The sequence below is a fragment of the Cherax quadricarinatus genome, chromosome 9 (assembly GCF_038502225.1).
Source record: "Cherax quadricarinatus isolate ZL_2023a chromosome 9, ASM3850222v1, whole genome shotgun sequence".
NCBI classification, from domain to species: Eukaryota; Metazoa; Arthropoda; class Malacostraca; order Decapoda; family Parastacidae; genus Cherax; species Cherax quadricarinatus.
Window position 1 is genome coordinate 13,436,169 of NC_091300.1, and position 12,684 is coordinate 13,448,852.

A 12,684-nucleotide genomic window follows, 5' to 3' on the forward strand; every position below is an offset into this window, starting at 1 on the left:
TTAAAATGTGTAAACAGACCACGGTACGGGTGGGGATAGAACTCGCGGCAAGTGAGTCGTAAAATTCCAGGCCAGCGCGTAAGCCACTAAGCCAGCTGACTACAATAAGATTCATCCAACTAGATATATTTATACACCATAGGGAGGTTAACTGTGACCACTTGTGGTCATAGTGGGACCCATTTTAACCTCCTTATGGTATATAAATATACCAAGTTGCATGAATCTTATTGTAGCCAGCTGGCCCAGTGGCTTACGCGCTGACCTGGAATTTTACAACTCACTTGCCGCGAGTTCTATTCCCGCCCGTACCGTGATTTGTTTGCAATCGTGTCATTACGATTTCGTGAGTCATGTGTAAACAATGCTTTATACAATACTACTGCTTGTCAATATCTCCTCCAACAAGTAGAGTTGGTTTTGTCTAATTGGCTTATGAGGCACGGTAAAATAGCACAAGTGAATGCCACTAGCGGTACGTATAGATATACAGTGTGTGTGTGCGTGTGTGTGTGTGTGTGTGTGTGTGTGTGTGTGTGTGTGTGTGTGTGTGTGTGTGTGTGTGTGTGTGTGTGTGTGAGCACGAACACGAGGACGACCAGAAGAAGCACTTAGTGAAGGAGCTTGTAAAGGACACCGAGAACGAGGACGGTGACTAGGGCGAGGACAACTATTGTGATGATCTTGGCGAAGGTGTTCATGTTGTGCTCGGCCTCCATGTATGGGTCTCTGGGCTTGGGTCGGTCGATGGAGTTCTGCACGAGGGTCGGGAACGCCAGTTTCTGCGTGAACGATAGTTTGGGTACTGGTTCGGGCAGGTAGGGCAGGTTGTACGGGTTGTGCAGAAGATGGTGGGTCTGGTTGCCGCCTCCCGGACCGCCTTGCGTCGGGTCATAGTCGAAGGAGTCGTAGTCGTAGTCCATACTGAAGTAGGGATTGAGGGAGCGAGCCAGGGAACGCAAGCTCAGCAGGGAGGGGCGACGGGAACGCTGTGATTCTTGTCCTGAACGAAATAGAACACACAGTTGAGGAATTTTGAACAGTACAGTAACTGATACAATACACAAGCAAGTAACCCACAATTACAGAGGCTGGAACAATTCCCAACCCATAAATTAAAAAGAAAATCAGGACGATGTTCGGGTCCGTCCTGAGACTTGGTAATAGCACATTACGGACAGAAACGTCGTCCGGTCTTCATTTCGGACCTGAGTAGTAGTTATGACTAACATTATAACTTGCAGTTACCAAGAATGTTGAAATATTGCAATCATAAAATTCTTGCTTGCATATTTACTGTTATTTCCATCTCGAAACACACCAATAAAAATGATAACGGTTTAATATATATGGACATTTATGAGTAAATTTTGAATGGATTTTCGTATAAAAAATTTTTCCTCCAAAATCTAATTCTTATTCAATAAGAAACTCACAGTGAACTGTGAGTCTCTTACATACATATAGTATAAAATGCAAAATATTTAATTTTCGGCAACCAAATTGACGTTATTGTGGTTGATGGGGTTCGACACTGGAGGAGTAGTGGAGCCGTTTGGTGTGGTCTTGTGGGATGAGCATAACTGTGGGGGACCAGGGATGAGCCATGAGGTTGCCCACAACACTACAACTATCCCCGTCATCCCGTGGCCCTCACCCGTCATCCCCCTAATCATCAGCAGCGTGTACAACAACGACAGCAGGGAGAGTATAGAGGTGGGCATCAGGCTGCTAGAGTTGTATACGTGTGTTAAGTTTGTGAAACCCAAGATAAGGAGATTCCAAGTCATGGAGCCGTATGTGATGGTTTCCAACGGCAAGGGAGGATGCAACGCTAGGGCTGGCTTCGATCACACTCCAGGCTTCATTTCCTACGTTCACTTGCACTCCCCTGAGTGCATCCGACGCGTCGGACACGTCATACACGAGCTGATGCACGTTCTAGGTTTTTATCACGAGCACCAGCGACAGGACCGGGACGAACACATCAGGGTCATCTACGAGAACATCCTACCGGATCACGAGTTCAACTTCCGTAAGATGTACGACGAGACCTTTGGCTTGCCGTACGACGTAGCCTCCGTCATGCACTACGGCACTCGAGGGTTCTGTAAGAACTGTTCCAGGGATACGATCGAGGCTCTTCCCGGAGAACGCAACGCCCACATGATGGGACAGAGACTGAATCTCAGTAGGACCGACGTGGCCCGGGTAAACCGACTCTACGACTGCGGGGAGATGTACCTAGGGGACGACCTGCCAGGGGCCGTTCCTTACCGCATATGGAGGATGAACCAAAAAAGAGACGTAGTAGGTTTTGCCAACAGATACCTTCAACTCAGCCCCTGAAGTCGAAATATATTTAACTAAAGTTTGGAATTCCTTGCAGACTTTTTAATATATTTAAACTTCAGGGGAATATTTGATTTTTTTCCTTAATAAATCTCCAGAGAGTTCGCAAAGAGATGCAACTTCCTTCTAACATCACCTCCTTCCCCTGACCTTTACTTATAACACAGCCATTACAACTGCATCTCCTCCTCCTCCTGCCCTTCACCTGTAACTTGTCAAAACACCTGTTATTCTTTTATGATCATTTGTAATACCAAAATCAACATACATGAACTCGACAGAGAGCGGGTTGAGGATCGAGCCTCCAGCACTCTTTACTCTGAATAAGCCATACAGGTTTAACGCTTCGCTGAATGAAATCTAATCTAGCGGCTACTAAGACTTAATCACATATGCACATAAATAGAGAAAATCTATAGACGGGAGCAGAGTGTAAACGGAGACTGTGTATATTTCGATCTTCGTCTGAGATCTTCTTCAGTACAGGAGAGTGAAAAATCTTGGCTTATTTTTATTAAAAAAGTTTACACTCTCCTGGGTATCTCTAATACCCTCGCATTCACCTGGGTATCTTTAATACCCTCACATTCACCTGGGTATCTCTAATACTTTTATATTCACCTGGGTATCTATAATACCTTCACATTCACCTGGATATCTCCAGTACCTTCACATTCACCTGGGTATCTCCAGTATCTTCACATTCACCTGGATATCTCCAGTACCTTCACATTCACCTGGGTATCTCCAGTATCTTCACATTCACCTGGATATCTCCAGTACCTTCACATTCACCTGGATATCTCCAGTACCTTCACATTCACCTGGGTATCTCCAGTATCTTCACATTCACCTGGATATCTCTAATTCCTTCAAATTCACCTGGGCATCGTCAAGGCATCCTGCCCGCCTCACCTGGCAGCTGGAGTCTGAAGCTGGGGTGACGCTCGACAGTGGTGTTGGACCTGGGGTAGGGCTGAGAAAGGGAGTGGGTCCGAGAGAGCTCCGAGCGGAGGGAGAGCCTGGAGGAGCCTGGAGACATGGCAGACCCGCCGCTCTCCGTGAAGGAGCACATGGAGTTGACAGAGAGAGTCACCATCTCAGGTGCTCCTTGCTCGCTCTGTATGCTGTCTGACCGCGAACACTGCAAAGACGGGAAGCTTTAGTCACAGTGAACACTACAGTGACGGGAAGGTTTAGTGAGAGTGAGCGCTACAGTGACAGGAAGGTTTAGTGAGAGTGAACACTACAGTGACGGGAAGGTTTAGTGAGAGTGAGCACTACAGTGACGGGATGGTTTAGTGAGAGTGAACACTACAGTGACGGGAAGGTTTAGTGACAGTGAACACTACAGTGACAGGAAGGTTTAGTGACAGTGAACACTACAGTGACGGGATGGTTTAGTGACAGTGAGCACTACAGTGACAGGAAGGTTTAGTGACAGTGAACACTACAGTGACGGGATGGTTTAGTGACAGTGAACACTACAGTGACAGGAAGGTTTAGTGACAGTGAACACTACAGTGACGGGAAGGTTTAGTGAGAGTGAACACTACAGTGACGGGATGGTTTAGTGACAGTGAGCACTACAGTGACAGGAAGGTTTAGTGACAGTGAACACTACAGTGACGGGATGGTTTAGTGACAGTGAACACTACAGTGACAGGAAGGTTTAGTGACAGTGAACACTACAGTGACGGGAAGGTTTAGTGACAGTGACCACTACAGTGACAGGAAGGTTTAGTGACAGTGAACACTACAGTGACGGGATGGTTTAGTGAGAGTGAACACTACAGTGACAGGAAGGTTTAGTGACAGTGAACACTACAGTGACGGGATGGTTTAGTGAGAGTGAACACTACAGTGACGGGAAGGTTTAGTGACAGTGAACACTACAGTGACGGGATGGTTTAGTGAGAGTGAACACTACAGTGACGGGAAGGTTTAGTGACAGTGAGCACTACAGTGACGGGATGGTTTAGTGACAGTGAGCACTACAGTGACGGGATGGTTCAGTGACAGTGAGCACTACAGTGACGGGAAGGTTTAGTGACAGTGAACACTACAGTGACGGGATGGTTTAGTGAGAGTGAACACTACAGTGACGGGAAGGTTTAGTGACAGTGAGCACTACAGTGACGGGATGGTTTAGTGACAGTGAAAACTACAGTGACGGGATGGTTTAGTGAGAGTGAACACTACAGTGACAGGAAGGTTTAGTGAGAGTGAACACTACAGTGACAGGAAGGTTTAGTGAGAGTGAACACTACAGTGACAGGAAGGTTTAGTGAGAGTGAACACTACAGTGACGGGAAGGTTTAGTGACAGTGAACACTACAGTGACGGGATGGTTTAGTGAGAGTGAACACTACAGTGACGGGATGGTTTAGTGAGAGTGAACACTACAGTGACGGGAAGGTTTAGTGACAGTGAACACTACAGTGACGGGAAGGTTTAGTAACAGTGAACACTACAGTGACGGGAAGGTTTAGTGACAGGTTATGCCAGGTAATTTCCACCCTCACTGTACCCAGTGTTAACTCATCAACAAAGAGACTTGATGAACATCTGGCAGTGATCAGTGTACGGAGTACCGAGCCTCCACTAACTCCTGAATATCTCACACGAGGTTTAACTAATCACTAAATTCCAAACAGTCTAACACAGAGGAAGAATGATGGGAGGGACGGGCGGAAGAAAGGTTTAAGTTTTAAAAAATATAAACAACTTGAGCCTCTCGGATCATTCAAACAAAAATAAATCTATAAATCAAATTTACGAACACACGAAGAATTAAATCACCCCTCACATTAAATTAAAATATCCGGCATCACCGAAAAAAATATATATAATTGAATGACTTCCATTAATATTTCCCAGACGTCTTGACACATCCCTGAGTCTCGGGATTAATGCAGTTGTTGATAAGAGGTAAATCAGTCTGGTACAATCAGTACATGGAGCGGTGGAGGCTGGGTCCACTGTCAGCTACTCACGGTCTCTAGCCAGTCCCTGGATCCATTATGTACCTCTGCAATCTTTTACTTTTGTTATAACGTGTGTGTGTGTGTGTGTGTGTGTGTGTGTGTGTGTGTGTGTGTGTGTGTGTGTGTGTGTGTGTGTGTGTGTGTGCGACCTGATTAATGTTTGCATAAATAACTCATTATGATTGTGACCAGATATAAATATGTAAATATTTATATCAGAACTTTGCGGCTCAGTCCCTGGACTCATTATGTACCTCTGTAATCCTTTGACTACTGCCCACAGGATGAGTGTGAGGTGCATAATAAAGATGTTAAGCTAGCCGGTCAGAGACTAGCTACTCAGACACTCACAAGATTCCCCACTAAACTGTACACTGTTGATGCTACTGAATTAGGTGCCACAGATAGAGGCAACACTGCAGGTGGTACAGAATAGTGTCACCTGCAGTTTGGCCACTGCAGGTGACACAAAGAGGGAAAGAATCATCATTAAGGGAGGGGAAAGAGGGCTGTATGTTGGTATAACAGATGATATCGTCACTCGTGTAATATTTACTCTGGTAACTGAGAGACAAAAGTTATAATTGAATTCTCTCTCTCCGGGTACAGAATGTCAGAAGATTCCCACAAATTCGTTATCTAGAAATTTTTAAGAGTTGCAGAAGAGTAAGATGTGGTACCGAGGGTTGGAAGACCGAGAGGAAGGGGAAGGAATGAGGAAGAAGAGGGAGGGATAAAAGGAAGGGAAGGGAGAGAGCATAAGAGGAAGGGGAGAATACAAGGACAGGAGTATGAGAGGGCGAGGTGCAAAGTGTAAATATTGTTCCCACGTATACATACTAAGACACACACACACACACACACACACACACACACACACACACACACACACACACACACACACACACACACACACATACACACATACACACATACACACATACACACATACACACACACACATACATACACATACATACACACACACACACACACAGGGTCAGAGGAGACATGATAACGACATATAAAATACTGCGCGGAATAGACAAGGTGGACAAAGACGGGATGTTCCAGAGATGGGACACAGACACAAGAGGTCACAATTGGAAGTTGAAGACTCAGATGAATCAAAGTCATAGAGTAGTCAGGCCATGGAATAGCCTAGAAAGTGACGTAGTGGAGGCGGGAACCATACACAGTTTTAAGGCGAGGTATGATAGAGCTCATGGGGCAGGGAGAGAGAGGACCTAGTAGCAATCAGCGAAGAGGCGGGGCCAGGAGCTGTGAATCGACCCCTGCAACCACAAATAGGTGAGTACAAATAGGTGAGTACACACACATACACACACATACACACGCATACATACACACACATACATACACACACACACACACACACACATACACACACATACACACACACACACACACACACACACACATACACATACACATACACACACACATACATACATACATACACACACACACACACACACACACACACACACACACACACACACACACACACACACACACACACATACACACATACACACGCACTCACACACACACACACACACACACACACACACACACACACACACACACACACACACACACACACACACACACACACACACACAGGAAGTATTTCTTCAGTCACACAGTAAACAGTAGTTTGGGAAGCGATGTAGTGGAGGCAGGATCCATACATAGCTTTAAGCAGAAGTATGATAAAGGTCACGGTTCAGGGAGAGTGACCTAGTAGCGACCAGTGAAGAGGCGGGGCCAGGAGCTAGGACTCGACCCCTGCAACCTCAACTAGGTGAGTACAACTAGGTGAGTACACACACACACACTCGCAGGACCCAGGGATCAGATGAGAATGGTTCTGGTAGGGAGGAGTGGATGGAGGAGCAGTGGAAAAGGATGGAACATGAGTGGGAGAGAAAATTAGGAGAGCTTTCTGAAAAAATGGAGAAAGAGCTCTCTGTGAAATTGGAAAAGAGGCTGGAGAAGGAGGCGAAGAATTGGGAGGCACAAATCGAAACTGCAGTAGCCAGGATAAGGGTCCTAGAAGTTGAGTTTAACAGGCTGAAGCGAGTTATAGGGGCAGTGACCAGAGAAGACACAGCATATGAAGCTGAGAGGCCGAACAGGAAGGAAGGAGATATGAATTATGCTAAGGTCATATCAGCCTGCCAAGAAGGGCCAAGGAGTGAAAGGGAAGAGCAGCTGGGTGCAGATGGAGAGGGTGATAGGTCGAATGCTGAGGCACAACCAGGCTACCAAGAGCCACTGGAAAAATCAAGGGAGAAAATGACCACACACAGACAGGATCCAGGGTCACAAAGGGAGAGGCAATGGGAGGAGGAAAGGGCAAAATCAGTGTTTATCCATGGGCTTCAGGAGAGAGAGGAAAGGACACTCTGAAAAACAGCAGAAAGAAAGAAAGGAGATTGAGAAAATCATCACGGAAATAGGTGAAGAAGACATGGACGAGATTGTAAATTTTCAGAGAATAGGGAGGTACTTGAAGGGGAGAAACCGACCGATCAAGCTGATTCTCAGGACAGAAATAGTGCAGAACAGGATCCTCCAAGAGAAACCACGGTTGAAATACTCAGAAGAGTAAAAGAGGGTGTTCCTAGACAGAGACAGAACACAAACAGAAGGACAGCAGCTGAGGGAGAGGACAAAAAAGCGAAAGGAGCTAGGAAAGGAGACAAGAATGGACCCAGCAGAGGTCAGTCAGAGCAGAACAGAGCAGCAAGGGCAAGCACACACGCAACTATCCTCAGAACCCCACAACCTATCACATCATCCCAACACACACTACAATCCATACCCACAGCTTCCACCCAACACCCAGCTATAGAATCCCACAGTATGCTACCAGGTCTCCTACCCTCACAGGGCCCCCAAACCACAGTGTTGGAAAGGAAACTGAAGGTATGGTAAACAAACGCTGATGGAATAACAAATAAATGGGAGGAGTGGCACAAAAGAGTCAAAGAGGCATCACTGGACATCATAGCTCTCACAGAAACCAAGCTTACAGGTATGATAACAAATGCCATCTTTCCAACGGGATACCAGATCCTGAGGAAAGACGGAGGGAACAGAGGGGTGGAGGAGTGGCACTGCAGATCAAAAATCGATGGAATTTTGATGAGCTGGAGAGAGGAGACAGCGAAGAAAGTGATTACATAGCGGGAACGCTTCACTCTGGAGGTCCCAAGGTGGTAATAGCAGTGATGTATAACCCACCACAGAACAGCAGGAGGCCAATGCAAGAGTACGACGAGAGCAATAGAGCGATGGTTGACACACTGGCTACAGTGGCCAGAAGAGCTCATACATGCAGGGCAAAGCTCCTGATCATGGGTGACTTTAACCACAAGGAGATCGATTGGGAGAACTTGGACCCGCATGGGGGCCAAGATACATGGAGGGCTAAGATGATGGAGGTGGTACTGGAAAACTTCATGTACCAACACGTAAGGGACACTACAAGAGAGAAAGGAGAGGATGAACCAGCAAGGCTGGACTTAGTATTCACCTTGAATAGTGCAGATATCGAGGGCATCACATATGAAAGACCCCTTGGGGCCAGTGACCATGTGGTTTTAAGCTTCGAATACACAGTAGAGCTACAAGTGGAGGGAGAAGCAGGAAGGCCAGGACGAATGAAGCCAAACTACAAGAAAGGGGACTACACAGTAATGAGGAACTTCCTGAACGGGGTTCAGTGGGACAGAGAACTGGCAGGGAAGCCAGTTAATGAGATGATGGAATATGTAGCAACAAAATGCAAGGAGGCTGAGGAGAGGTTTGTACCCAAGGGTAACAGGAATAATGAAAAAGCCAGGATGAGCCCATGGTTTACCCAAAGGTGCAGGGAGGCAAAAACCAAGTGTGCTAGGGAATGGAAGAAATATAGAAGGCAAAGGACCCAGGAGAATAAGGAGAGCAGTCGTAGAGCCAGAAACGAATATGCACAGATAAGGGAGGCCCAAAGACACTATGAAAATGACATAGCAGCGAAAGCCAAATCTGACCCGAAACTGTTGTACAGCCACATCAGGAGGAAACCAACAGTCAAGGATCAGGTAATCAGGCTAAGGAAGGAAGGAGGAGAGACAACAAGAAATGACCGTGAAGTATGTGAGGAACTCAACAAGAGATTCAAAGAAGTGTTCACAGAGGAGACAGAAGGGGCTCCAGAAAGACGGAGAGGTGGGGCACACCACCATGTGCTGGACACAGTGCACACAACCGAGGAAGAAGTGAAGAGGCTTCTGAGTGAGCTAGACACCTCAAAGGCAATGGGGCCAGATAACATCTCCCCATGGGTATTGAGAGAGGGAGCAGAGGCGCTATGTGTACCCCTAACAACAATATTCAATACATCTATCGAAACAGGGAGATTGCCTGAGGCATGGAAGACAGCAAATGTAGTCCCAATCTTTAAAAAAGGAGACAGACATGAAGCATTAAACTACAGACCAGTGTCACTGACATGTATAGTATGCAAAATCATGGAGAAGATTATCAGAAGAGTGGTGGAACACCTAGAAAGGAATGATCTCATCAACAGCAGCCAACATGGTTTCAGGGACGGGAAATCCTGTGTCACAAACCTACTGGAGTTCTATGACATGGTGACAGCAGTAAGACAAGAGAGAGAGGGGTGGGTGGACTGCATATTCCTGGACTGCAAGAAGGCATTTGACACAGTTCCACACAAGAGATTGGTGCAAAAACTGGAGGACCAAGCAGGGATAACAGGGAAGGCACTACAATGGATCAGGGAATACTTGTCAGGAAGACAGCAGCGAGTCATGGTATGTGGCGAGGTGTCAGAGTGGGCACCTGTGACCAGCGGGGTCCCACAGGGGTCAGTCCTAGGACCAGTGCTGTTTCTGGTATTTGTGAACGACATGACGGAAGGAATAGACTCTGAGGTGTCCCTGTTTGCAGATGACGTGAAGTTGATGAGAAGAATTCACTCGATCGAAGACCAGGCAGAACCACAAACTGATCTGGACAGGCTGCAGACCTGGTCCAGCAATTGGCTTCTGGAGTTCAATCCCACCAAGTGCAAAGTCATGAAGATTGGGGAAGGGCAAAGAAGACCGCAGACGGAGTACAGTCTAGGGGGCCAGAGACTACAAACCTCACTCAAGGAAAAAGATCTTGGGGTGAGTATAACACCAGGCACATCTCCTGAAGCGCATATCAACCAAATAACTGCTGCAGCATATGGGCGCCTAGCAAACCTCAGAACAGCATTCCGACATCTTAATAAGGAATCGTTCAGGACCCTGTACACCGTGTACGTTAGGCCCATATTGGAGTATGCGGTACCAGTTTGGAACCCACACCTAGCCAAGCAAGTAAAGAAACTAGAGAAAGTGCAAAGGTTTGCAACACGACTAGTCCCAGAGCTAAGAGGTATGTCCTAAGAGGAGAGGTTAAGGGAAATCAACCTGACGACACTGGAGGACAGGAGAGATAGGGGGGACATGATAACGACATACAAAATACTGAGAGGAATTGACAAGGTGGACAAAGACAGGATGTTCCAGAGATTGGACACTGTAACAAGGGGACACAGTTGGAAGTTGAAGACACAGATGAATCACAGGGATGTTAGGAAGTATTTCTTCAGCCACAGAGTAGTCAGTAAGTGGAATAGATTGGGAAGCTATGTAGTGGAGGCAGGATCCATACATAGCTTTAAGCAGAGGTATGATAAAGCTCACGGTTCAGGGAGAGTGACGTAGTAGCGATCAGTGAAGAGGCGGGGCCAGGAGCTCGGACTCGACCCCCGCAACCTCAACTAGGTGAGTACAACTAGGTGAGTACACACACACACACACACACACACACACACACACACACACACACACACACACACATACATACACATACATACACATACACACACATACCATACACACACACACACACACACACACACACACACATACACATACACACACATACACACACATACACACACACACACACACACACACACACACACACACACACACACACACACACACACACACACACACACACACACACACATACACACACACACACACACACAGAAGGGACACAGACACAAGAGGTCACAATTGGAAGTTGAAGACTCAGTTGAATCAAAGGGATGTTAGGAAGTATTTCTTCAGTCATAGAGTAGTCAGGCCGTGGAATAGCCTAGAAAGTGAAGTAGTGGAGGCGGGAACCATACATAGTTTCAAGGCGAGGTATGATAAAGCTCATGGGGCAGGGAGAGAGAGGACCTAGTAGCAATCAGCGAAGAAGCGGGGCCAGGAGCTATGACTCGACCCCTGCAACCACAAATAGGTGAGTACACAGTCAGCTCCATTTCCCCTCAGCACTCACACAACATCAACAATTTACATCCATCATGGTCAAGGGACAGAATTATCCTCACACATTTCTATCATATTTACTTTCACTATATCAACCTTTTCCGCACTGCTGAACGTCATGATTTATTGAACTTCAGGCATCATCAGACTTAAGACTTTACCATGCTTTAATGATCTCAAATTGTAATTAATGTTCAAGCAAATAGGAAGCGCAGTAGGAAGTTGCAATGTTTATATCTCAGATGATTCACTTCCGAAATCATCGTCTGAAATTATCGCCGGACATCAATTTCGGCCGCTGGGGAGAATTCTGTTTAGGTGCGTTGATGGTTCAACAGGGCGTTTAAGTGCGTTGATGGTTCAATAGGGCGTTTAAGTGCGTTGATGGTTCAATATGGCGTTTAAGTGCGTTGATGGTTCAATATGGCGTTTAAGTGCGTTGATGGTTCAATAGGGCGTTTAATTGCGTTGATGGTTCAATATGGCGTTTAAGTGCGTTGATGGTTCAATAGGGAGTTTAAGTGCGTTGATGGTTCAATAGGGCGTTTAAGTGCGTTGATGATTCAACAGAGCGTTTGAGTGCGTTGATGGTTCAATATGGCGTTTAAGTGCGTTGATGGTTCAATATGGCGTTTAAGTGCGTTGATGGTTCAATAGGGAGTTTAAGTGCGTTGATGGTTCAACAGGGCGTTTAAGTGCGTTGATGGTTCAATAGGGCGTTTAAGTGCGTTGGTGGTTCAACAGGGCGTTTAAGTACGTTGATGGTTCAACAGGGCGTTTAAGTGCGTTGATGGTTCAATAGGGCGTTTAAGTGCGTTGGTGGTTCAACAGGGCGTTTAAGTACGTTGATGGTTCAACAGGGCGTTTAAGTGCGTTGGTGGTTCAACAGGGCGTTTAAGTACGTTGATGGTTCAACAGGGCGTTTAAGTGCG

General features: G+C 46.4%; 2 protein-coding genes across 2 annotated transcripts in view; one reads left to right on the forward strand and one right to left on the reverse strand.

The window, feature by feature from the left end:
- Nucleotides 1–295: 295 nt before the first annotated feature.
- The window catches only part of LOC128685988 (uncharacterized), an 89,292-nt gene continuing 76,903 nt past the window's right edge, over nt 296–12,684 (reverse strand). The window contains exons 6-7 of the mRNA XM_070083112.1: nt 3,268–3,496; nt 296–1,003 (exon numbers count right to left, since the gene is read on the reverse strand). Coding sequence (XP_069939213.1) covers nt 612–1,003; nt 3,268–3,496 — 621 coding nt within the window. The 3' untranslated portion in view covers nt 296–611. The remainder of the gene's footprint in view (nt 1,004–3,267; nt 3,497–12,684) is intronic.
- On the forward strand, nt 1,522–3,214 carry LOC128686229 (low choriolytic enzyme-like). Its single transcript, XM_053773073.2, has one exon. The coding sequence runs from the start codon at nt 1,522–1,524 to the stop codon at nt 2,347–2,349; it is 828 nt and encodes a 275-aa protein (XP_053629048.2). The 3' UTR covers nt 2,350–3,214.

Coding starts and splice junctions, on each gene's coding strand:
- LOC128686229 (XM_053773073.2), top strand. CDS start 1,522: ATGGGGTTCGACACTGGAGGAGTAGTGGAGCCGTTTGGTGTGGTCTTG.